At 39.0% G+C, this 27,350-nt stretch overlaps 1 protein-coding gene across 8 annotated transcripts in view; it reads left to right on the top strand.

Moving 5' to 3' along the window:
• Nucleotides 1-27,350, top strand: part of POU2F1 (POU class 2 homeobox 1) — a 102,793-nt gene that overhangs the window by 65,485 nt on the left and 9,958 nt on the right. For 4 of the 8 annotated variants that reach the window (XM_050332971.1, XM_050332974.1, XM_050332975.1 and 1 more), the window contains exons 3-9: nucleotides 388-488; nucleotides 3,401-3,454; nucleotides 5,095-5,214; nucleotides 6,887-7,066; nucleotides 12,554-12,680; nucleotides 21,809-21,903; nucleotides 24,191-24,364. In XM_050332971.1, coding sequence (XP_050188928.1) covers nucleotides 388-488; nucleotides 3,401-3,454; nucleotides 5,095-5,214; nucleotides 6,887-7,066; nucleotides 12,554-12,680; nucleotides 21,809-21,903; nucleotides 24,191-24,364 — 851 coding nt within the window. The remainder of the gene's footprint in view (nucleotides 1-387; nucleotides 489-3,400; nucleotides 3,455-5,094; nucleotides 5,215-6,886; nucleotides 7,067-12,553; nucleotides 12,681-21,808; nucleotides 21,904-24,190; nucleotides 24,365-27,350) is intronic. The other 4 variants (XM_050332972.1, XM_050332977.1, XM_050332979.1 and 1 more) reach the window with 4 other exon arrangements.

Here is a 27,350-nt window from a genome sequence, read left to right as displayed (position 1 = left end):
ATCACAGAATTATTTAGGCTGGAAAAGAACTTTAAGATCATCAAGCTCAACTGTTAACCTAACACTGCCAAGTCCACCACTAAACCATGTCCCTGAATGCCACATCTACACATCTTTTAAACATCTCCAGGGTACACAGAGTAGGTAAGGTAATAGAGACTGAGGAAAATACAATGTTGATTTTGTTCAGCTGACAAATGCTCCATTACTGAAGCTGGGTCACTGCTTCCTCAACCCCCTTTCAGCAAAAAATTCAATTCTTGTTACTCTCACAGTATTTTTCTACAACATAGTATTGAGAGAACAGCAGGAAACTTAGGAGTATTAATTCTTAGTTTACTTCTTAAAAGTAATAATTAATAGTTTCTAATATCTCTCTTCCTCCAGGCACGCAAACAAATGGCCTGGACTTTCAAAAGCAGCCTGTGCCTGTCGGAGGAGCAATCTCTACAGCCCAGGCCCAGGCCTTTCTTGGGCACCTTCATCAGGTAAGAGAAGATCCATTTCAAAGTAGAGGAGGCTCAGACAGCTACAAAAGCAGCTGCCCTTGGCTGTACCATGTTCTCTCTTTCTGTGAATGACAGAGTCATGTAATGGAACATATGGGTAGACCATGCACTTAAATAGCATGGATGGGAAAAAGTTCTTATCGTGGCCCTCACTGCAGTGCATTGGGCTGCAGAATATGTCAAGATAGGGTGAGACCTATCTGGCAGAACTACAGATCGCCTTCTTGGGGACTTGAGAATCCCCAAATTTTATGGTGTGTGTTTTTGACGTGTTTTTTTTTTGGGGGGGGGGGGGAGTTCAGTTGTCGTTGATTAGTTTTTTTGGTGTTTTGTTTTTTTTTTAACCTTAATAGAGATATCAAATTGAAAGGCAAGGTAAAATTTAATCTTTTTGGGAAAGGATTGTATTGACCCAACAACTGCCAAGGTTCTGAAACTGTCATGTCTAGTTAAAAATGAGAAGTGGTGTTTAATGGTAGTCAGCACTATGCTTTGCTCTTGCACATTAACTAGAAAGAAAGTTGATCGTACTTACTAAGCATATATGGTTTGTGAGGTTTTTTTTTTTTTCAAACTTATTTCTGTGACCTGTTTGTCAGATGATATTCAGACTTCTAACAGTATCCCTCTGTTCTGCTGCTACTGTGTTTAGGGAATCAAAGCTGAATTTCAGATGTAGGCTGAAGCAAAGTGGGGCATCTGTAGGCAAAGAGAAGTATAAGGGGCATTTTTTATAGGTGTTTTTTTTTTAATCTGTTCGTACTTGATGTATGAAAACAAATGTCCTAATTTCTTTCCCTTCCTCAGCACCAAGTTTAAAATACTGTACCTAATTGGATGACCTTGAATGTTTGAGGTCTGAGGTTGCACAGTTATTGTGGTATAATTGAAGTACTGAAGCTTTTATGCCCTCTTTTAAGAGCTCTGAAACTGCCGTTTTATTGTATGGAACATTCCACACATCTTGTCACATAATTGCAATTTTCCTAGTAGATTGGTTTATATAGGACCTAGGGAGTGCCACTATCTGAATCTGCTGAACCAATAGGCTGTTGTAGGGTGCCTTTCTGTGGAGGAAAGGTGACCAGTTTTCATGGGTTATCATTGTGTTTAACATGGAGACATAGAGCTGGTCTGCAGAATTTTGTGTGTTTGTTTTACTCTTTGTTTTGTTATAATAGATTGACCCAGGACAGTAATTGTGTTTAGCACAGTGCTTTATCCTGCTTTGGAAATGTATGTATTTAATCAGTTGTCAGGTTCTTTATAACTTCGTATTTCATAAAGTGTGATTCATTTCTTGAAACTGGTTCAAAGGTATTCTTTTATTCACCTGCAGGTGTGTGGGGATCTATTGTCAAACTGTCCTCGGCTGGTGTGGCTGCTCTTAGTGGAGTGTTGTTCAACCTTAACATAGAGTGCTTTCCTATAGACTAATGCAAAATATTAGACTGTAGACAGCATTCAGGAACAGTTTAATTTCTAATTTGAAAATATTGGTTGTATGGTGAAAGGAGTGTCCAAATTGCATTCAGAGAAAATTTCAGGACTATACTGACTGTGAGAGTGAGATACATTTGTAGTCTATGTGTGTTTTCTGTCATTTTAAAGTATTATTTCTGAGTATATTTTCTTGGATGGCAAGGTGGTGGTGTTTAGGTTATTCTCTGCTGTTAGTCCATGTTAAAAGCTGAGATTACATCAGCTGTGTCAAACTATATTTTGCTTGTGATGAGGAGAGGCTTTTCTGGGAGTGTTTGCTTAGGTGTAGAACACGCTTAGTAAGTCTGGTACCTTCATTTAGAGAGGCAGGAAATATTTCCAAGGTGACTTTTAAGGGTCGCCTGTTCAAATATTCAGTTATTAATTTCATGTACTGCAATTTTTCCCATGCTTGAAAATATGTGTACTCTTTATGTGGGGACATGGTTTTACAGAGGCAGGAGTGCTACATTTTGCTTTGCTTTGTTGTATCCTCACATGTTGCCTTGTTTTAAAATGAGCAGCGGTTTTCAAACATGGCCGGAGAGAGAATTCTCTACAGGCTGTAACTCTGACCTTTGAAAATGTTGGTAATTAATTACAATAGCATTCCTTCTTTATAACTAGGAGTACTGGTAGAAACAAGGCGAGACTGATTAAAACGGTCTTCAGTAAATGAAAATACAGCATTTGTTGTACAGAGAAAATCCTTATTAGAGATAAAAGAACACTCTTTAAAAATCTCATTTTCTGAAACATCTGTTTTTCTTCACTGCTAACCCACAAGACCTTCTTTGGACCTTTTAATCACAAACACTGAATTCAAGTTTTGAGTGTACCTGAATCAACACAGCTTTTGTGAAGTGTCTCTGGTCCTCTGTATTGAGATCTTCTTTTCGGTGGCTGAGGACTGGAAACACTTGGACAGGTTGGTTTGAGGGAGAGTGTTTATGCTCTGGGTTCTGTGCTGTGCAGGTGATTGCTCCTCTGTCATGTAGGAAAGTGAGTGAATGCAGTGTTGGGGTAAGACCCATTCTGAAATATGGGTAGGATGGTGATGACTAGAGCTTAATGGCCTCTCCTGGAGCCTGGATTTTTCAAGCAGGAATAGGACTAGGTTAGCCTGTCCACCCCAATATGCTCTATTTCAAATTCATTCATGATGATATCTAGATCCCTAGGCAAGAAGACCTTCTGCAAGAGGTAGACAAATAACACTTGTGGAAGAGTCTTAGAGATCTTTCTCAGCCTGGAGCACAACCCCTGTTTCACTGATGCAGGTGTTAGAGGGGCATGCAGTGTTCTTGGGGGAATTCTTGTTGGGACATGGGTGGGGAGATCGTTCTTCTTACATTGTTAGTTTTCTGTGGATTCTACATTATTTCATTTCCATTTTTGCACTGTTGTAGGTCCAGCTCGCTGGAACAAGTTTACAGGCTGCTGCTCAGTCCTTAAATGTACAGGTAAAGACAGTTACCTTCTGCTGCTTGTCCTTCTCTCATCCCAAAGAGCATCCTGGTCCCATTAGAGATAGTTTTTAATCTATGATGTGTTACTCTGTTCAGTCTGACTGGTTTTGCAAGTGATAGGTATGAAGGAATAATAGTTTTACAACTGTAAATCAGGTTCAGGATAGTAAGCATTCAGACACTGGAGTTGTTTAAGACATGCAGTGATCATAATTAATGCTGAATTTCAGTCAGATGTCATATCATGAAAACTATGAAACTCCAGGCATATTTCAGGTTCTTTCATTTATTCACTTATTTTAAACATATCAAATATTACTTTGCAATTTTTCTGGTAATTGAATATAGGAATATAACATAACATTAACTATGTAAGGTGGCAGGCTTAGATTGCTTGGGTAAATAACACAAAGTGATATCAAAATAAGTTGGAGTAATTGTTGTTTAATAATGTACGTGAGACAACAAAGCTTTCAAACTTTATGATGCTGAACACTTCAGTGTATCAGTTAATGTTCCACTTCCTCTCAGTACTATATTAAAGGGGCAAGGGATGCAGTTTTATTGAAGACTGGTTTCAGTATTGCTTGTTATTAAAGAATGTAGGTAGTGCATTACATGAAATGCAATAGAATGTGGACCCACTTATACATAATAACAATTTGGAAAGAAGAGGAGGTATAGTGACCTTCCTTTCTAAGAGGAAGGAGGCAGAAAATTGCCTTGGTTGCCATGGTAAACTTCCATCCCTGAGAGAGATGTTGGCAAACAGGCTGTATCTCCAGTGCAGAATGTTTACAGTCCTGCGCTGTAATTATCACTCAATGACTGGCAGAATTAATCAGAGCCTTTATGTTAATTAGCCCGCTCTGCAGTCCCCAAAACAGGTGGTGAAAAATATGCAAATCTATGCAGAATTTTAATGTTCTGCATAACCAGTTTTAATTATCATAAAACTCTCTCCCCCTCTTCATGCACTTGCATTTCATCCCTCATCTCTTCACAATTTCTTGTGTTTAAAAAAACAAACAACCAAATCATGGAAATAAATCAAAATAAACTTGAATCTTTTTAAATAAAGCAGCATAAGTAAATAAATAAAACAAATGCTAAACTTTGGTTATTTAAAAGCACTTTATGTATTATGTATTTTGCTGTAGGTAGATAAACCTGTGAGGATTTTTAAAAACAGTTCCATATAAACCAACAGTATGATGACTTAGAGGTACAGGATACAGATAATGGAAACAAAATCTCCTTTCCCTCATTCCATTGTTCAGGATTTTAGGCAATGAATAATTTTATCAACCTTCTCTTTCTTTATGGTGAGAGGTAGCATCAGCTTCCGTTGCATTGCGTAAAATGAAATGAGACCTGAAAATAACGTCAAAGAGTTACAAGGGACCTGAGAGTCTCTTTGTTTTGTTTAAACTGCATTACCTACAGACACGTTTGAGCAGTCGTAGCTGAGATGGTGGGCTCGCAGAGCCATTGCTTAAACACACTTTTAAAATAAACCCAAGGGCTTTTAGTATGCAGATGAAAGATTTTTATTGTGCAGTGTTGAGATAGCAGTGTGTCGTACATTAACATCTGTTTTACACTATAAAGAGTTGTATTTTTTTTTTGACTAGTCTAAATCTAATGAAGAATCTGGGGACTCTCAGCAGCCAAGCCAGCCTTCCCAGCAGCCTTCAGTGCAGGCGGCCATACCCCAGACCCAGCTCATGCTGGCCGGAGGACAGATCACTGGGGTAAGGTTTACCCAGGTTTACTGCCGTCAGCCTCCTGATGGCAGTATCACAGAGCTTGTCAGCAAAGGGGGTTGTCATTAACATAGCAAGAAACTTCAGTGGAAGTGGGGACATAAGGGATCTTCCTAGAAAAATAAGCAGACTTTAATATTTGGGATTTGTTGCAAAAGTATTTGCTTCCAAACAACTACAACAAAAGAGAATTGTTTCTCTCTGTTCTCGGTGTCCGTCTTGACTCTGCAATGAAAGGAGAACCTGACATGTGTACAAATAGGACAGTCACTGATGTGATAAAGAGGAATTTTTACTTTTGTCAAGATTAAAATGGAAGAACAAGACTAAATCTTATCAGATAGCTGGATATAGAACAAAATTATGTGACCTGCTAATTCTTCCTCTTCTCAAATATATTTCAAGTAACTATATTAGTACTCCTTAAGCCTATTCAACCCTTCTGTTTTAACCTAACAATTCTGAGGGTTTTTTATTTGCAAGGTCTTGGGAGTAAATATGAGGTAACTTAGTTTAGACTGTTGGTTGTTTCTGAATTGTTGTTTGGTCGTTTCTAAAAAGGAAGTTTTGTGAAAGGGCTCATTAAAGAATTAGCATTTACGTAATCAGCTTTGCAGTTTTAAGTGTTTGTGTGTTTAGGACAGTTGCTCCAAAAAAGTATTTATGATTTGAAGTATTAGATTACATCATCTCTACATTTGAATGAAATGATATCTTAATTTCAGGCTCAATTGTTAAACTTTCTTCTGTATTAGCATACAAATAAACATCCTATTTAGTTTTCAGTTAATTGCATTTGAAAGCTTTAAAAGTGAGACTGTTTTAATATGTTGCTAAAACCTGGCATATTTTATTATTTTTTGCATTTCCAAAAAATATTGTTTTAATTCATGATTGTCTGCTGTAGTGAAACATTCAAAACTCCAGGGCCATGCAGATACGGATTGTAGTAAATATGGGCATCGAGATTCATTTACATGTAAAGGAGAGACTGCTGCCACCTGTTCCTCAGAGATAATGCGTGTTTGGGAAAGGGAAGGGATGTAAAGTTGCCAACTCTATTCTGTTTAAAAAAAAAAAAAGCAGATGGGGAGACTTGGAGAGAAACAAATGGAGCTCATGTTCTTTACTTATATCTTAGGGCATGATGGAAATGATGGAATATGGCAGGGATTCATGCTAATATGAAGCAGCTGGGGTGTTATCAGTTTGTTCAGTAGCAATAGCCAGCATTCCTGCTTCGCATTCATCTGGCTAATCACTTGCTGTTCTGCTGGGTGTAAATTTCTTTTCAGAAAAGTCCCGGCAATACTGATTCTTTTCTTTTGCTTGCTACTTAATTACCTTCTTCCAGAAACTCCTGGTAGAGTTGTGAAGAAAACTTAGGAGTGAAGTTAGGTTCTGTAGGTTCCAGTAAGTGCAAATGTTTGCTTTCGTGCAGTTTGGTTTATGTCAGGACTGTGGTAGGTTGGTTCCTACACTGTGTTGAGTAGCCAGCTGTCCTTACTTAAGGCCAGAGTCATCGACCAGGCAATGGCTGAACCGTAGCAATAGTTCTGGGGTTGTCTGGTGAATATAACTAGTAACGAGCTAGCTAATGACTTTGTAGCTGAAGTGGCTCTTTCCATTATTAATGGCTGTGTTTTCTAATTGTTTATAGCTCACGTTGACGCCAGCCCAGCAACAGTTATTGCTCCAACAGGCGCAGGCACAGTTGCTGGCGGCTGCAGTGCAGCACTCAGCCAGTCAGCAGCACAGCGCTGCTGGTGCCACCATCTCGGCCTCTGCTGCAACGCCGATGACGCAGATCCCTCTATCTCAGCCAATACAGATTGCACAGGTGAGCCTTGAGGCTTGAGAGGGTGGAAAATAAAGACCTTTGACTTCATTTGCACCATTTTTTTATTCCCTTATTCAATGGGTTTCTAGAGTCCTCAAGTGTTGTTAGTCATTTCTCACGCGTTCTCAACTGGTGAAGTTGAAGCTGGTAGTCTTAGCTGCTCATCAGTTCCACTGGGCTTCTGAGTTTGTTCCAGAATCTGAGCAGATGCTGTATTTTCTAAATTTTCCTCCTTGTTGTTAGCTTTGGAAAGAAGGAAAAGGGGGTATAGAGAGATGCCCATAGAAATTGCCCATGTTGAGACCTGTATGGATGGGAAGTGATGCTTGAGTATCACCAAGGATGGTCCTCAGACCCAAATGGTGCTTGTTAGAACCAAAATGACAGAGCCGAAGAAAGGCAGTTCGACTTGACGGATTTGTGTACTGTTTTGGTTTGGTGCTTAATGCTCAGAGTTCAGTGACAGAGGATGGGCACTCTTGTGTGTCTAGGGAAAAACTTGCCAGAATGTGTCTGGAGTTGAAATCTGACCAGTTTTATGGTCTGGTACTACTTGCCACTTAATTCTGAAGAACTTCTTAACAAGGCAGTTCTGCTTACTAGAAGCAGCAAAGATTTTCCTGGATCTTCCAGGTTTGGGATAATTCAATGTGGAGAATGCAGTGCCACTAACTCCATGCTTAGTATATGTAGTGTGGAAACTCCTTAGACTTGTGGACAAGGGTAAACAAATGTACAGCTGAGGCATCTTGAGTACTACTGTTAGGTTGTTGTGTTGCTGGTGCTGAGGTCTATCTTTCCGTAGATTAGGGTTCTCAGTATGTAGTATCAGTTTGATTAGTGTAGCTGTGCAAAGTGTGTTGGATATGTAATCTCCAAAGTTACTTCTTTTTAGAGTGAGCAGACTCTTTAAAACTGTCTGATTGTTTCTGTTCAGGCTGTTTTCTCTTGCATTCAACTGGGGTGAAGTGTCTAAAAAGTGAACATGAGGTCTGATTAGGGACAAGAATGGAAATGTCACAATTACTGTGAAGTCCATTGGTGAAATGTGCAATTCCTTTATTGTACTAGTCCACTAGCTGAATAACAGCCTGGCTGTGCTATCAGACTTTTATTAGTGGAAGTGGTGAATTTCTATTAGGTTGGTCTAGAAGTTCTGACCTCTCTGGCTGTCCTTAGAGAGGCCAGATTGATGCCATCCCACATTTAAGTGAGAGATCCCACAGATCTCTCACACTGAACCTCTTGTTGGACTGTGACAAGTTGTGTGACCAAATATTAACAAATCTTTTAGCAAAGGATCTCACTTCACTGGCATGATGTGGAGATGACTGAAGGATGTAGCATTCAAGGAAACTTGTAGTTCCCAAGGTCATCTCTTAATTTTATTAAGCCTTCGTAGCCAATAATACAAGCAGATTTCAAGGTAAGAATGGGAAGTGTCCTTGTCAAGGGAGTTGGTGGTCAGCTTCTAACTTCTTCCCATGCATCTGTCACAGAGTTCCCATGTGATACTGTGCAAGTTTTTTAACCCAAGTGTAAGTAATCCACAGGTGTGTGCCTCTTGTCTTCCAGGTGTGCAGCTTAAGATAGTGAGGTCTGCTTTACTGAAGTGTGGCACACTAAAATTTCATATTAACAAAATCCATACCTTGAACTTCCTACCTTTACGTTTGTCAAATACGCTGCCAAAGCAGTGGATACCTTTGAATGCAATGTGTGAGATGTTGCTAATCCCTCTCTTCCACAGCAGTGGAAATGTGTGAAGCATTTACAGTGATTAATTTTGTACTGGAGAAAATCTTCAGAGAAATGTTTGAGAGGAGTTGAAAACATCAGGTGTGTGCCGTCAAACAGGAGCTTCTGAAGTGAGCATGTGCTCTATGGAAAGTAGCATCTGATCATGTTGTTGCCACAGGGGGAACAAATTAAAGTTGGACTTATTTTCTGGCATTTCTAATTACTGAAACGTTTGACTTTACAATTAATTTCTTTTAGGATAGGTTATTTTGATACATAAATGAGCTTGGTTGAATCTTGTTGGCTGCTTCTCGTGATGAAAGTGCAGGGCATAATTTGTGCAGGTATTGGATATAATTTGAGATACTTATGGAAAATGTCTACCATCTAGGTTCATAGGTAGGTAACATGGTTTTTGATCCATCTTGGCAATGATTTGTAAGCAGTGCTCAGCTTTGTTTGTGTTGCTATTGTAAACATATAGCTGATAACACAAATAGCTGAATGTTTGTTTTAATTGATGATTTTTGAATAATTGATTAACTGGCAGGTCTCTGCTGCAGGGAGATTACCATATTTATTTTAATTAACTAATTGCACAAGCATGACTTCTTTAATGTGCACTGCAGTTCGGGTAAGGTATCTGCTGCAGCAGCCTGGTGAGATGCTAATGCTGCTGCTGTACTGCTGCTCAAGTGATACTGAACAGTTGTACCAAGCTTTGTGGTTCTTTGTAAACTTCATTCGTTCTCAGGATCTATGATCAGTGTTTATATAATGTAAACCTCAAAATGACAGAGGTGCTGAAGTTGTAATTAGAAATAATGACACTGAATGTAGAACTGTAGATGATTTTTTTTGTTTATTGTTTGGTTGGTTGGATTTTGTTTGTTTGTTTTGGAGGATTGTGTTTTTGTTTTTTAACAAAAATCTTCACAGCAAGTTTTAGCACTTGACAGATTATTCTACTGAGGTAGATTGTGGATTGTTTTGATCTTTCTAAATTGTTAGGCAGCACCAGAAGACATGCATGTTTTCCTGGAAGTCTTTCCATCTCTTTCTGTGGGCTTATGCTTGCACAGGGATTTTAACACAGAGGGGAAAAAAAGATCAGTATAGGAAAATAGTGTCAGGTTTGTTCGAGTGGTTGCTCTTGAGAGATTTACTGTAATGGTATAATTAACTAAATAATAAAAGTTTCCCAAGATAGAAGTAAAGTTGGATTTCAAATGAATTTGAGGAGCTGGTAGAGCTGTTTAAGTGTGATTAGCCTTGCAGGTATCATTTTCATTTTGTGTTACAGAATTATATTTTTGTATTTAAACAAGACTTAGCCAACACATCAGTTACCAGGGCAGATGCACAGAATAAGATTGCTTATACCAGTTATCCCTGAGGCCTCAATTTAAAAACAGTTTTCTCATATTAAAGTGTAAGAACCTGATGATAAGAGCTGTCATGTCTTAGCTGTGTAGCTGGTGTTATGAATACAATAGTCTTAAACAAAAAGCTCTCCTCCTTTGATCTTACAGATAAACTGCCACTGTTTCTTTGTATTCTTTCTTCTATTAACTCCATCTCCTGTGGTGATGCTTCAGATCATCTGAGATCTACTTGGTCATCCAGGGCGATTTCATTTGTTTGCTTTTGGTGGGAGAGGTCCTCCACCTGTCCGGTTTTCTGTTGATACTTCTTTCTTCTACAGTTTCTTCCCAACTCCTCCTTTTGTGTTTGTACTTCTTCTCTTTTCTACCTCTGTTTTCAGCCTGCAGGCTCTCTTTATTTCCTTTTCTTCCACCCAGTGCTCACACCCTTAGTCAGCTTGCCCTACTCTTTTCATTTCTGCTTTTAACTCTGCATCCAGTCCTCACATCCCATTCAATGTGAGCCCCTCTGTGCTGGAGGGTCGGCACAACCTGCAGAGGTAACCAGTCAAGCATTGAAAATCAATGAATAAATGAGTGGAGGTCCATGTTGTGTTGGGCTTGAGAAGCAGCAGTTTTTGTGAGCAGTGCTGACCAGTGTGATGTCATGACATGAAGTCAGAAGAAACACGGACTTCCAGGGAAAAGCTGGAGCAGTTATTTCTCTCTTTTTAAGAGGGAAGTTGGCTTCAATTTCCTAGGAATAGTTGTATTACTACTGGAATTTTCTGAGATCAAACAGTACCACTGACTTTAAAAACACTTTGTTGTGCTCATGGGCACTTTTTAAAATTTTATCATTCTCTTATAAAATGGAAGCTTCCTGTTCTTAAGAGCGTTGTTTGGCCAATCCATCTGGTGTCTGTCTGCCATATTATTACACTGCACGCTCTGGACTTAACACAAGTTAAGTTGCCCAAGTGATTGATGGCCAGTGTCTGTGTAATGCAGGTTAAGTAGTCCTTTTCCTATAATGCATGTCTATGGTCTCATAAATCAATGGACTCCCTTTTTTTTTCCTCCGTAGTTTTCCTTTACATCCACTGACATTCCCCACCCCTCATCCCCAAAAGGAGATTGCTACAACTTTGAAGCTATAGTTTAACGGATTTAAAATAATGTAACACTATAGTCTTCTTGTTTGGTTAGTTTGGTTTGTTGAATGGGAGGTTGCAAGTATGGAAAATATTTGCTTCGTGAGTATTTTGAAACAACTTCCTCTCAGAAAGATGGAAAAATTCTACATGTGTAGACAGTTTTCATGGATTACCACTACTATGTTGGCCGACTTCACAGTGTGCTTCGGTTCTCAATTTCAGTTACTCTTGTTATCATCCTGTTTGGAGAAGATAAAAAGAGAAAGGCTACAGAGGGGGACCAATATTTTTAAACAATTCTCTATATTTTCTTTCTCCAACTAAATGTCAAGTTGAAGCATTTTTCTTGAAAATCCATGTTCTCAGAGATTAGCATTTTATGTTGAGACCAGTCATTTAATTACAGAAAATTAATAGTTTTGAATGGTTTAAATACATAAAAGTAGGGTACTACAATAAAGCAGTGATTTGGATTATTCCTTTTAACCTTTAATTACAGTCATATCTATTAGGCTTATTGTAATTTGTTTCAGAACTAATCAAATTTATTTATTTATTTATTTATTGAGTAGCTACTTTCGGAAATTTGACCTGAATAATCAGCGTGCAAACAAGGAATCTGTAATATTTTGCTTTCCTGTTGTTGATTCAAATGGTAATTTCAGATTGTTGTTATAAACAAAAATAGCTCCCAGCTAATTTGCTTGATTTGTAGCAGAGTTTCATCCTCAAAAAAATAAATTCGAAAAATCTGAGTGCTGATAAGAATAAAGTATTTGAAAACTCCTGCTTTGGTGGGGCTGGGAGGGAGATTGATTTGGTTGGTTGGTTATTTGTTTTTGTTTTGCTTTGTTTTTAAAGCAGAACAGTGCTGGAAATACTTTGCTGGGTTATTTACCAAATAATCTTTGTTTGGTTTTATGAACGACAGTGCAATTCTAATTGTGGTTCTAAAGGATATTCAGTAGCAGGACTGCTGCTGTGTTTGACATCCACTTTTATCTCTAAATGTTAGAGTGTAACTGGCTGATAGAAAATCTAGTTACATTGGGGGTCATGGCTGACTTAAATGTCTAACACACAGCTCTTTCTTTCTCTCTCTTTTTTTTTTTTTTTTTTGTTGTTGTTGTTCCTCCTTTGTTTTTTTCTTTTTTTCTCCTTTCTTCTTCCTTTTTTTGCTCCCTCTCCTTTTTTTTTTTTTTTCCCTCTTCTCCTGTTTCCTTAAGGATTTGCAGCACTTGCAGCAGCTTCAGCAGCAGAATCTCAACCTGCAACAGTTTGTGTTGGTGCATCCAACCACCAACTTGCAGCCAGCACAGTTCATCATCTCACAAACACCGCAGGGGCAGCAGGGTAAGTGCTTCTTGACAGAAAAGTAAATCATGCAGAGCTTTTGTAGAGGATAAGGTGAAACGGAGGTGGTTCATACACCTTCGCTAACTGTTGATAATCCCTAGGAGAAAAACAGCATTGCAATTAGGAAATGCTAAGAGGTTGTCCCTTTGATGTTAGACCTCAGCCTTGTCAAAATTCATGTAGCTCACTTCTCAGGGAGGATCAATCCAGGGACAGTGTCATTGGAACATTTGTTAACAACAAGGCTTCTTGGAAAACACTGCAGCATCTGAATTTTTGGGTTAGGTTCTCAAGAAGCAAGACTACTGGGAAGAAAAGTTGGAGAAGACAACTCTCCAGAAGTCAAAGGCAGAATCCTGTGAGGTGGAGGCCTGTTGGGTGCCTTGGCTGTCTGGATTAGGTCAATGCTCAAAGGGCTACAAAATTCTAAGACTGTGTTGTGGTTTATACCAACAAGAGATACAAAAAAAGTGATGCACAGTGCAGCTCCTCACTGCCTACCGACCGATGTCCAGCCAGTTCCCAGGCAGCAGCCCCCAGGCAGCTTTCCCCCCTTTAGTTTATATACTGAGCACAAGACCATAGGGTGTGGAATACCCCTTGGGCAATTTGGGTTAGCAGTCCTGGTTCTGTCTTCTCCCACATTCTCGTGGCTCACAGCCTCTTTGGTGATGGGGTGGTTATGAGAGGCTGAAAAGCCCTTGACTCTGCAGTGCTCAGCAATGACTAAAACATCAGCATGTTATCAACCTTCTTCTCATCCTAAATCCAAACCACAGCACTATACTAAGCAATAGAAAATTAACTGTATCCCAGTCAAAACCAGGAGAGACAGGAAAAAGATTACAGAATTAAAAGTTCTTGTGGGAGAGTGGAAAAGTACTTAAACCTAAAACAGGTACAGTGAATTTTGTTATAAACCTTGGGAAAAGAGTTAGAATGCTTGATTTGTGTAACAGGTCTTATAATAATAATATTTTGACCATGCACTGGGTATGACTTACATGCCAAAGACAATCCAGGGCAGTGGGAGGTGGTAGCATGCCAGACCAGTTAAGATGTTGTACAGTAGCTTTGTTGTAAGAACTAATGTGTTCAAGTTGCAATGCATCACGGTACTGATTGCAGCCCATTTGTTGATTCCCATGGAAAACTGTGTTTAGCTATGGCCTCTTATGCTGATATACTCCAGTAGTCTTTTTTTCCCCTCCTCTCTGTTCTACATGAACTCTACTCAGTTGTTCAGGTCTGGTAATCCAAAGATTCTTGCTCAGAAGGCAAATCCTGTTATGCTTGAAGAGTCCTCCAGAGCCTGGCTGTCCTGTAAAGCAGCTCTTTGCACCTCATTTTCTTCTGTTCCTTTCAATTTTTTCATGCATCATTCCTTCGTACATACTCTGAATTGGATAGAACCTGGCTTTCCATTATGCTGAAGCGCTTTTACTGTCTGAATGCTCTCACATTTGAATGAAGGGTTAGTCAAAATTAACTTCCTTTTAATAGGACTTGATTTAGGAGAGATTTTATACCAGTACTGGTAGAAAATGGCTAAAAGGCTATTCATAGAAGCATTTAGTGATGTACTATTTTCTTAAAATGAAGCAGAACTTATAAACTTAACATATTGTTCTATCAAGAAATCAAACCACCAAAATGTAGTTCAAGGATTCTTTAAAATAGCTTTTTTATTAAAATAAATTCTTTTAATGAAACAGCAGGCACAAAAGTGTTGTATTGAAAAAGTCATTGGTATTAAGGTCTGCCTACATTTTTCAGCAAAATTCTGCTGGTTTTCTAAGATACCTCTGAAGATGCCTCACAAAAAGGGAAAACTAAGAGAAGCAAATTGTATTCATACCCCAAAATGAGTTGTTTGCATTACAGAAAGGAAAGGAGGCTTTTCCATTTGTTTAAAATCTCCTGGAGTAGAATTAACTACTAGAGGAGGTTTTTGTAGTACCTTTCTCAGGGGCCATCTGTAAAATTAGTTCTTCACTGAAATGTGAGACCTGCATATTGCTGTCATCCAGCAACTCAGTGTGTGTAGAAAGGTTGTGTTTTACTGGTAATGTGCAGCCTGGACAACTGAATAGCTCAAAAATGTAGGAAGATTTGTGGGCTGAATTCTGACCACAGGTCTTTACTGTGTGACAACTTTCCAAATTGAAATGCTTGAATGGATCTCATTTTCTTCATGAGCACTCAATGATAAAGCAACATGTATGCCATAACACCCCTTGTATCACTTTTTGATGTGGCTTTTTTGCAGTATTTCACAGTTATTATTAAAGATCGCAAACTGTACATTACTATTTATGAGAAAGATTGAGAAAGTGTGTATTTTTACTTTGCTGTTTGCTGTTGCAGCTGACTTTTCCCTGTTGTTCTTGTCCTATTGCTCCATTAGCTAACTTCATAAAAGAATAAATATTCTGAGGAAACTAGCATAGAGTTTTCTTTAAAACCAATGGTGTTCAGATTTCTTTTGATGCCTCATTGGTACTGCATGGAGCTTTATATATATATATGCATTTAATAGCTAACATGAAAATTCAGATTTGTGTATAGATTATGTATTCTGGAAGAAATTTATTACTTTACAGACTGTGCTACTTGTTTTGTGTATGCCATATAGTCATGTAAATATTTTTCAAATGAGAAGAGTTCTGAGGAAAACAAGTGAAGAACAGTATCTCTAAAGAAGATTTTAGAAGACAGGTAGACATTTGGTAAAAAAAACTTGTTACTTGAAGAGGTGATGGGGTACAGAGAAATACAATCATCAGCAATCATATGTAGATTCTTGAAGGGGTTGAACTTCATGACCCTGGATCCAAGCTTTGAAATATTTTAGAAAATTCAATACCTTAAATATTAATCAATAATAGGGATGTTATTTTCCTGTCTTTCTTTAACACAACCATTATAGCGCCCAGCAACAGATACAAAATTTTCTCCATAAACCCCTTGCCATATGTCTAACATAGTCACCTTCCTTTTCCAGATGATTTCTGGCTATTTAGTGGCTTATATGAAACAAATTTACAAGTTCTCATTTTTCATGGCTGGTAATTGGTAACATCATAACTGAAGGAATTGCTTCAAGCCTCAGCAGTTATGCAGAAGATTGAATGGAAATAGAAATTTGGAACAATTTCTTATTCAGAGCGACTGTTGTCCAAATTGTTGGCAAAGTCACAGGCAGTGACTGTAATGTCTCTATACCTCTTGTATCTCTTCTTGTATCTAATAGATCTGTCTCTAGAATAATCAATTCAACATCCCTTACTACAATTATAGCTGCTTCTTAGAAATATTACCCTCATCAGGTGACTGTTCACCTTTCTACTTGGGAGATGTTGCCAATAAAAATCATATCAATAAAAATCTGAATGGAGAGGGGAATTGGTGCTGCATTTAATATAAATTAATCTTGCAAACAGAAGTTGTTAAGATCTAAGAAAATACTGTATCATTGTCAAGGAGATTTAGAAATAGTACTTAAAAAGAAAATATCCAGAAAAGCAAATATGGAAGACCAGCTACTAATTACCTTTAAACACTGTAACTGGGCCTACATATTCTCAAGTTATTGCTGTTTATTATTAAAGACCTTGTTTATGATTTCACTTTTTTATTGTGAAGTTACCTGGGATAATGATAGGAGGCCAAATTCAGTCCTGTTCTCTTTTTTCCTACGGGTCCTACAGACTTAAAGGCTTTTAGGACAAGAGGGCATGGTCTTGAGCTCTGCCAGGGGAGGTTTAGGTTGGATATTAGAAGGAAGTTCTTTACAGAGAGAGTGATCAGGTGTTGGAATGGCCTGCCCAGAGAGGTGGCAGATTCATTGTCCCTGGAGGTTTTTAAGACGAGGCTGGATGTGACACTGAGTGCCGTGATCTGGTAATCACGGTGGGGTTGGATCAAGGGTTGGACTTGATGATCTCGGAGGTCTCTTCCAATGCAGTTAATTCTATGATTCACTGTTGTAATGGCTTTGTCTTGCAAGCTGATCTTCCAGGATATGTCTGTGAGAAGATGAACAGCTTTGGCAGAGATAAAACAGGCAAGTTCTTAGATGAAAAAATTCACTCTTTAGGGAGATCATTTAGGAATGAATTATGTATTATGCTTCTGGGCCAACTTCTTAAAAATTATGCTGAAAAAGTCTGCACTTGAATGTTTGTTTTATCTTTTGTTTAATTTTAGACAGTAAGAACTCAACCCCAGATCAGTCCTTGGGGACTGTTGGCTGGTAGGAAGAGTTTTTTGGCTTGGACCATTATTCATGCTACTCACAGACATTACAGGAAAAATTCTGAATGATGGTACATGCATTTACTTTACCTATTAAAAAAAATTAAATACCTCTAAACTGTCATACTTTTGCATAGATCTTTACCTCCATGCAGTCATTCTTTTGGAGTGTCACACAGGTAATTTGTATGCCATATTTAATGCAATAATACCACTGTGCTCTTAAAACCCAGGGCAGAGGATTAGGAATAAGACCTCTGTAAAGTATGCAAGTACACTATCAGCTTTTACAGATTCAAAAAAATCATGTGGGCTGGAAGGGACCTCCAAAGGTCATGTAGTATTACTCAAAGCAGGTCCAGTTACAGCAAAGTGCTCAGCACCTCAGACAGTTGAATTGAACATGTCCAAGGGTGGAGTTTCTGCAGCCTTTTCAAGTACCTGTCCCAACAGTTGACTCCTCTCCTGGTAAAAAAGAACCTCAAATAACATTTCCTGCATCAACCTTCTTGAGGTTCCATTTGTCCAACCAGTCTAGATCCTGACTTCTGGCCTGTTGACCGCTTTCCCCATATGTGCTGTTGTCCACAAACTTGCTGAGAATACATTTTGTCCCATCAGCCTTACTGGTAATAAAGATGTCAGAGAAGCACAGCACTAGTTATGTTGGAAAAGTCCTCTGAGATCATCAAGTCCAACCTCTGACTGAACACCACCATATGCCACATCCAATCTCTTCCTAAACACCTCCAGGGACAGTGACTCCACCATCTCCCTGGGCAGCCCATTCCAATGTCTCATCACCCTTCCTGTGAAGAAATTCTTCCTAATGTCCAACCTAAACCTTCCCTGACGCAGCTTAAGACCGTGTCCTCTTGTCCTCCTGCTTCTTACCTGGGAGAAGAGACCAACCCCCACCTGGCTACACCCTCCTTTCAGGGAGTTGTAGAGAATGATGAGGTTTCCCCTGAGCCTCCTCTTCTCCAGGCTAAACAACCCCAGCTCCCTCAGCTGCTCCTTACAGGACTTGTGCTCCAGTCCCTTCACCAGCCTGGTTGCTCTTCTCTGGACCTGCTCCCAACTGAGGGGCCCAGAACTGGACACAGCACTCCAGGTGTGGCCTCACCAGCGCTGAGTACAGGGGAAGAATCACTTCCCTGGTCCTGTTGCCACACTGTTCCTGATCCAGGCCAGGATCCATTGGCCCTCTTGGCCACCTGGGCACACTCTGGTTCATGTTCAGCCTCCTGTCAATCAGCACCCCCAGCTCCCTTCCTACCTGGCTGCTCTCCAGCCACTCTGTGCCCAGCCTGTAGCGCTGCAGGGAGTTGTTGTGGCCAAAGTGCAGGACCAGCACTTGGCCTGGTTGAACCTCATCCCCTTGGAATCAGCCCAACTCTCCAGCCTGTCCGGGTCCCTCTGCAGAGCCCTTCTCCCCTCCAGCTGATCAACATCTCCCCTACCCCACCCCAACTGGGTGTCATCTGCAAATTTGCCAATGGTGGACTCGATCCCCTCATCCAGATTATCAATAAAGTTATTAAACAGGACTGGGCCCAGCACTGATCCCTGGGGGACACCACTGGTGACCGGCCGCCAGCTGGATGCAGCCCCGTTCACCAGCACTCTCTTGGGCCCGGCCATCAGCCAGTTCTTAACCCAGCACAGAGTGCCCCTGTCCAAGCCATGGCCTGCAGCTTTTCCAGGAGAATGCTATGGGAGATGGTGTCAAAGACTTTGTTTAAGTCCAGGTCCAGGACCAACTCCACAGCCACTTATGGATAACCTGGGTTTTCCTGTTCCTTTCATCATTCATCCCTGCTGCTGAAGGAACTGACCAGAACACCACCTGTGCCCCTGTCTCCTCAACCAATTTTTATCCCTTACATAAGCCCCAGGGAGGCAGCAGACTTCCCTGTGGGCTATTTCCAACTGGCACACAGGACCCTCAGTTCCCCTCAGCAGGGAGTCACCTACTACAACTACCCTTCTTTCCTTAATACCTGAGGTTGTGATCTGTCTAATAGATGGAGCACAACTGGGAAACCCTCCAGATAGATTTTTTTTTTTTTCTCTCTCTAGTGTCGTCTGCCTGACCCTCTATATCCAGGGCCTTGTACCTATTCTGTAAGGGATTGGGAGGGGATTCTTTTATCTCCCTGAGCAGAGACCCTTTTCCATTCCCCCCCATCTACTACATCTCCTCTTTCTACCTGAAAACAAGAGGGGCGGGGCTTCTCTGACTCCTGCTGAGCTTCCCTCAGGATTGGAAGGGTGTAACTCCATCAGTCTATTTCCATTTCACTCTCCCTAATACTCCTTGGCCTTTCCACTTCTTTAAACTCTGCCACCAGACAGAGCCGATCAGTCCAGTATGAGTCCCTAAGGAAACAGCGTTGTTTGAAACACCAGTATCTCAGAAGGTACCTGAAAGGTGCAGACTTGGACTTAAACTAGATGTAAAAGGCTGTGCCCTGTGAGTTAAGTCACCAAAGTTATTTCAGATCACAGTGGGGACCAGTGATTTCTTCTTAGAAAAGAAATGAAGGCGAAGCTTGGGCAGGTTTAAGTCATGTCTGAAAGGAGCGAAACTGCAGCTGCCCACCCGTGAAAGCCAAGGAGCACCCAAAGTGTGGGCGTGGCAACTGCCTGAAAAGGCTGTAATCAGGAGAAGAGACACTTTGCCAAAACAGTTCAGCTGCTTTCCCCGTCCCCTGATTGTTGCTTTAGTCAGCTGCAAGTTGAACTAACTTGTTCTGTCTTCCCCTTCTGCCTGAGACACTTTGTATCACTATGTCTTAAATAGGATGAAATGATGTTAAAACAGAGTAGATTGAACATGTTCAGATTATTTTATACTGTCATTCCATGGTAATTACTTCAGAACGTGGGAGCGAGAATAAAATTAGGAAGAGCGTAGTCATTCTGTGCTTTGTGTTATTGCCAGAAAAACATCCTCTGGGATTTCTTTGAAGACAAAAAGTCACAAAAGGGCAGTCCTAATTACTCTGATTGCAGTCGTAAGACAAGTCAGTAACTTGTAATCAGGTGTGGTCACTGTCAGCTGCCTGGTTTTTGTCTCATTGTAATATGGGTGTGATGGGTTTGCCTCCTTCTATTTCAAGTTGTCAGTTAAAATTCACTGTCACTGAATGCAGGTCAAAACCTATTCACTTAGAGGTGACTGTTCACTAATTAGTATTTAGATTCGGGCAGCTAAAATAGTCTTTTAAGTGAACAAATATTTGCATTGTAAAAAGCACCATGTAACTGTAGTAGGTAGCTGTCTTGGAAGTTCCTTAAGCAGCTCTGTTCCCTCGCTGTGGCATTTAAAAACACAGCTGGAACATGTTGATTATGTGGTGCAAAGCAAATTTACATAGTTGTCTATGCTGTGCTATTGTGTTGCATAAGCAGCTGGCTGTATTCACTACGTCTTGAGCATTTTGATAGCAACACATTCTATTTTAAACACATTTTCAATTCTTTGTTAAACAAAAATCAAGTATCACTGTCAGAAGACAATGCTTCTGTAGTTGTGTACCCCTTACTGAGGATTCATTTTCTCCTTACTATCCATGGTAGTTCCTCTTTTCGTGTCTTCTATGCCCTTAACCTTGCACAGAACATTAAGTTTCTCACTCAGTATTTATCAAGTCCTAAATTCCTGTGTCCCCTACCTATATTCTGTTAAGAGGTAGATCAGGCAGATAATGATACTTAATTTAAGTGGCACTTAGTTGGTGTTCTGTCCTCTTGAGTGGCACAGTGACAACCAGTTCTCCCCTGGTTTTAGGAACTTGCTATATTGAAGGTGCCTATGAGAGATAAGTTTAATTAGTCAGGTTCTTAAATTATGATAGTGGAAATTGATGGTCATAGCCAGGAGTTACCTAAAAAATAACAGTTAATATTTTTCACAATAAAATTGAGAGATTTGACTAACTGTTGGTATGTTTTTGTCAAGATTCTATCCCTTAAAAATGTATACATTTTTGTATTAAAAATTTTAAAAAAATCATACTAATTTTAGTTAAAATATATAAGATGCAAGCATGTATCTTAATTTCTTCAGAAATTTAATAAACTATGCAAATAGTGGACTGCTAGAGATTTTATTTTTTGATTGACAGCATATTTGTATATTGATTCTATCAGTTGCAACTGTTCTTTAATGTTACCACTTTTCAGTAGTAGAAGGATTTTCATATATTCAGTGTAGTGTTTATTCTGTTTGTTCAAATCAAGCAGTGTTCAGTACCTTACCTGAACTTAAATTCCAATTACTTTTCCCAAAGGTGCCAGCTTTAATTGACGCAGAAGAAAGTTATCTAGGCTTGTTGTGTCTTCTGATGTGGTCTGCTTAAGTTTGCCACAGGAATTTTCCTTCCTGTTAGGCAGCTGGCATAGAGTCATACAGAGAGGAAGGAGGGTGATCAAGAAGCCAAATTTGTGGCTTTGATTAGTATTCAGTTGTTGAATTTGATCTGATTGGTGCTCAGTATTTTTATATGGCTCTGTAATTCTTTGTCAGCTGTTGATTATCAGAAGTGTATCCAAAATCTGCATGCTGAAATGATTCCTGCACATGGAACTGGGATAACCTAGAGCATTACAAACTCTTCTTGCAGAGGAGACTAGTACTTCTCTCTCTTACCCTTCTATGACCACATATAATTCAGGAAAACGCAAGGGGATTTTGGACTGCCAAGTCCAAAGTCTGAAGATACCTATGCAGGGATGAAATGAAAGCTTGCATCTGGAAATTTTTTCGAACTTTTCGTCATTCAGCAAGAGCCTTGTTTCACCTCATTTCATGTTTTAGTCTTTTTAAATGATAAACCAAACCCACACTTTTCTCTCTCCAGGTCTCCTGCAAGCGCAGAATCTCTTAACGCAACTACCTCAGCAAAGCCAAGCCAACCTCCTGCAGTCTCAGCCAAGCATCACCCTTGCCTCGCAGGTCAGGCTTATTTCTACAGTTCATGAGTTGCTTTGGGGGGATTTAAACTCTGGCAAGTGAATGGACCCTTTGTATTAGTTACCTGAACAGATGTTGTAGCTATAATAGTAAATTTGTCTTTCTAAATAGTTCAGTTTTATAGTTCCCACTCCAATGTGCCTGTGTTTTCAGGCTTTAATGTTCTAAACTTTTATTTTTAGCTGGAAATTTTTGTGATTGATACCTTGAGTTAATGTAGAGCATTGTTTGATTTCCTGTAAGGTTTTCTTGGATAATCTTCAAATTTATGAAATTAAGAGCAGCAAGGTGTGGGCTACCTAAAAAAGCTCAAAAAGAGGATTACTGATAAGCACCTTTCTGAAGATTGCAGTGATGATCTACCTTTATTATAATGTGGTTATTTTGATACCATTGCTAAGTCATTGCCAGTCTTATCAGTTGCCATCTTTGAAAGTGAAAAGATTGTTAGAAATAAAATATTAAACTATTCTGTTAGTTATCTATTAAAATATTAGAGCTCTATCGTTAAGCTTTCAGACTGTAAGAAAAGCAATTTAAGGTTGCACATCCCCGTAAATTTAGTTGTGCTTCGCTCTGGGTTTTACTGTGCAGTTTAGTTTCATGACTGCATGCTGTTTCTCAAATACCATGTTATATCATGTGGTATCTTCCTGCCAACTTGGTTACATATAAGAATTTTCTAGTTTGCAATAACGTGTCTGAGTCTATCAGAGTCTTAGAAAACTACATTTTCTATTAGACCACCTGTAGTATTTTTCATGCACCATGTGGAAAATGGAATTTGTCTCACCTCTGTAGTTTATACCTCAGGTAGCAGCAGGATTCCTCACTAAGAATTACAGTTGGATTTTAAAAAATGTTAAAATACTAATAAAAAATAAAATTATGTAATGTGGGTGAAATCAGTAAAGACATTGCAGTAATTACCCACTATGATTAGTGTAAATTAAAAAATATTAAAAACCTTTAAGTGGGACACACGTATCTGCAGTCCTAGAAAGATCATATATGATTACATTATTTCTCAAGCAATGGAATTATAGAGCTTGACCTCCCTCTACCATCTGCTGTGCACTGCAAAACACTGCAGTAACCCAGGAGAAAAACAACATAACAGGCTATAAAGACTCAGCCCTGTGTAGGCCATTTCTTTGAGAAGAACCTTCTCTGTACCTTTGCATAGACTTTGCATAATACTGTAGTGCTACATAGACCTGAGGCTGTTCTTGTTTGGCCTGAAGGAGTCTGTAGTTTCAGAGCTGGGCATAGGACATAAAAAAGCATAAAATCACCTTTACTGAGGAACCTCAGCTCAACTGAATAGACTTCAACCAGAGCAAATGATTTGTTTCTGCATCTCAGTTCATCATGACTTGTAAGAAGGTAGAGTTATGCATTCAAAACACATTTCCAGTGTTCCTGTTGCACATAAAGCCTGAACTGTGCAATACCAGATATTTTGTTCACCTACTACTATTTTCCACAGTACTAATTTCTTTTTAGATACTTATTGTTGTTGCATAGCAAAATGCTCTGGTATGCCAATGTTCAGGAATAGTGAACCTCTCGTGGACTTCCTGGAAAATTAGTCTTTTATGTAGAAGAAAAATGTGACCTAAAAGGAATTATTTTCTGCACATTGCCTTTGCTTACTGTCACATATCACCAGTATGTTCATTCTTACTATTGCAACTATCAATAGAAGGGTTACAGGTAGATCTGGTTTTTTCATACCTGGAAGAGTTGAGTCAGTCACAAGAGTCAGTCACAAGGAATTAGAAAAAACTTAGCATGTTTGCTGCCCTTGTGTGTGCTCATTCTTCCAGGATTAAATAGGAGATTTGAGTCTTTTGGGCTGATGACAATCTGCCACCTCACACGAGCAGTAAATTCAATTTTAAAATGATTAAAAAGGGATGAATGCCAAGCTGGCTATGAATGTTAGAAGTGTATCAAGCAAGAGTGTTCAGCCTTTCTTTGAACAGCTTCTGCAGCAAATTAAAGTTGTAGGTTATCATTGAACATCTCTTCTTTAACTGGTTATGACAGAGCCTTTAAAAGGCTGTCATAGTGATAGAGTTTTCTGGATTGTGATTGCTCGTTCTGGAGAGGAATGTAAATAAACTGGAAGAACTTTCAGATTGCGGGAAATGTCTAATTCATTGATCTTTCTCACCAGAACATAACGTACCTTTTTTTTGAATTCAGTTTTTGTTGATTTTTTTTTTTAAATCTGATTTTCATCTTTTCCTTGCTATCCTAATAGCCAGCAACCCCAACACGCACAATAGCAGCGACCCCCATTCAGTCACTTCCACAGAGCCAGTCAACACCAAAGCGAATTGACACTCCCAGCTTGGAGGAGCCCAGTGACCTTGAGGAGCTTGAGCAGTTTGCCAAGACTTTCAAACAAAGACGGATCAAACTTGGATTCACTCAGGTGAGACTGCGTACCTTAGTGCCTGCCAGTGTGGAACCTGAGGTCTCATCTTTCAAGTCTGGAGGGAGACTGCAATTCTATCTTTTCCTAGGAGAACTTGCTTAAATAGGGTTATGCTCTGGCCTTTATGTAGGGGATTTCTAAGAAATAACAGAAAAAGCCATACATCCATCTTACTTCCCTGTTGGTTTTAAAGCATAGCCATTTTCCCAGCAGGGAAAAACGTGCATTTACCAGCTCCAGATGTCATTGCATGTGCACTATTCATTCTATAGGATGTGACATGAATGGGACAAAGCACTTTAAAGCTGCCTTCAGAAGTACAAAGTTCCAAAAATCATACAGCACAATTAACTGCTCTGTGTGTTTAAAAGTCTATCACATCTGTGCAGTTGCTTTGGATGTCAAAGGGTTTTTATCTCTCAAGTGTATTTTCCTATTAAACATCAATGATTTCTGTATTTAATGCTTTTGCTGAGGTTCCTAAACAAAACCTGAAAGGACTGTCACCTTTGAAGTTTTCTCCTTACAGAGGTGAACTGGAGTTGTGGTTTGTTTTCGTTTGTTTAAAAGCTCAGAAATACCCATAGAGCAGAAGAAAAGTAATCTTGAACATAGTGAAAATGGTTGAATGGAGAGCACAATTAAAAGTACAAAGTGCATTTATATGTTCTGTTATTCTGCTGAAGGGAAAAGCTGCTTGAATCCAGGAGTCCTTTCTTATTAATATCAAAATGAGATTTTTCCCCCCTGCAAAATTAAAATGTCTGTCCAGGTAAACAGTTAATCTTGGCAGGGTTCTGTGGTTAAGCATAAGCATGTTTTTGCCTAGAAGAAAGAGTATGCAAAAATGAAAGTATTCAAAAGTCTGAGCTCAGAGCAGTCAGTCCAACATACGTGATTTGTTCTCCCTCCAGAATATCTCTGCTCTAGCTGAAAGTATGTGCTGAAGTCAGATTTATTTTTCTGGCAAAGTCTTAAATGTTTCAAAAATCAAAGTTCATAATGAAAGTTCCTGGCAACATCTTAATTATAACTCAAGAACAGAATGTTCTTAGTCAAATGAAGTGCATTTTGCTGGCATGTGTGCCTCCTTCCCTCTGTTCTTTCCGCTAGAGGGAGGCACAGAAATACAAGTGATGGACACACACAAAAGCCCAAATAGAGCAGAACAGAATAGAGTAAAATACAATAGCTTTCCCATAGCCTGACTTAGGAGGTTCACGTGGATCTCTTGTTATTATGTTTAATCTGCCCTCCTGTGAGATGATTATAAAGGCTCAACTGGACTTTTTAAGTTATACCTTAACCCTTCTTTATTGACCTTGTTGTGAGTTTTCATGGTGAGGAAAAACGAACACAACTACTCAGGCTTACATTTCAGTATTTGCTTTTGAGATTAAAAAAAGGGAATCTTAAGAATGTGCTAAAATTGCATTTGGTCATTCCTATCCTACTCTGAGTTGGTATGTGTGAAATTAGACTGTTCTGATAACTTCTACCTAATTGCATAATTGGATGATAATTAGAGACCCTGATTACTTTGGTTTCCTATAGTTGGGTAAATAGACTGCTTTTCAGAGGATAAAAGAAATTTATTTCCAGTGGCACTGCAAGCTTTTTCAGACTCATGCCACCCCTACATCTCAAAAATAATTGTAAGATTTAGTTCGCATTGCAAACTAATCACTTACTACATTCTGTCACGTGAACAATATAGCAGGTTTTGAATTTCATCAGTTCTATCTCTTCTCCCACCCTGAAAAGTGGGTGATAGATTTAAATCCTTCTGTTTGTTTCCCTTAAAAGTATCTCCATGTTTGACATACAGAGATACAATGAACCTACTGCATCTTAGCATAATTGCAGACCTGTGACTAGTTGCTTAGTCTAATTCAAGCTACATGAGTGTACATTTTGGACAATGTTATTTTTATTCTGTAAAAGATATTGCCTCTGCTAGTCCATCTGAGCTTCTTAACAGATCAGTACACACAATGATGTACCTTATAATCGGTTTCAGTTCATTACCAGAGCTTCATTCAACCTCCAGAGTAGATCAGATGTGTATACAGTGCCTTTATACTCTTTATGCATTCTTTTGGTGGTCTTTCCCAATATACAAAATTCTCATCCCTGTATGTAAATACCTTTGCCTACAACTGAAATGCTGCCACCTTTTGGCATTGACAAAGAAATGGCTAACTATTAATTTTAAATCAGATGGCAAATGTTAGTAAGAACAACATAAATATCAGAATTAAATTTAGTTGGAGAACTGGAGCAAATTTCATAACTCTTTCCTGCCAAGACATAAATCAACTTATCTCTAAAATGGTTTACGTAGCCAGGTTTTCTTCTTCAGAAGAGCATCCACGTTACTCCTCTTGGAATGATTTATGAGTTTTAAAATGCACAGAATCCTGGCATATAAGTAGAGGTATAAATGTGAATTCCCACGTTTCCTCTGATTGAAGGGCACACAAACCAATTGTTCTGATCCTCTTCTAGGAAGGAAATTGTTTTCTTTGCACAACCTACGCAATTTATGAAGCTTATCAAAGGTTGTTTTCTTCTTCACTTGTGTGTGGCCACTTTGCATGCTGTTGGTGTACTCACACCAGACTGTAGTTGTGGATCTGACCTAAAAGAAAAGCAAGCTTTATACACAGTCCAACTAACCTATTTGCAATTAAACTCCACTAACTAATTGCTCAAGCTTTTCAGTCTCTTCTTCTAGACTTCTCATACTTTTTCTGGTGCTAAAAAATAAAAATCTAAGTAAAACTACTTTAGACCAAATAGTGTACTTGAAATATAAATACACTTTTTTCAAAGGGTAGGACCTTTCAGCTTTAGAACAAAGCAAGAAAATCCTATAGTGTTATTAATGGCTACAATCAAGAACAGATTGATTTTTTTCTTCTAAACAAAACTTTCAAAATATGTATTACATAGATAGGTAGATATATACATATATGTTAGC

This window comes from Myiozetetes cayanensis, unplaced genomic scaffold, assembly GCF_022539395.1.
Source record: "Myiozetetes cayanensis isolate MyiCay16 unplaced genomic scaffold, myiCay2020 scf5-8, whole genome shotgun sequence".
In the NCBI taxonomy this organism is placed as follows: domain Eukaryota; kingdom Metazoa; phylum Chordata; class Aves; order Passeriformes; family Tyrannidae; genus Myiozetetes; species Myiozetetes cayanensis.
Note: the sequence above shows the minus strand (reverse complement) of the source record. Positions and strands in the feature narration are given on the sequence as shown.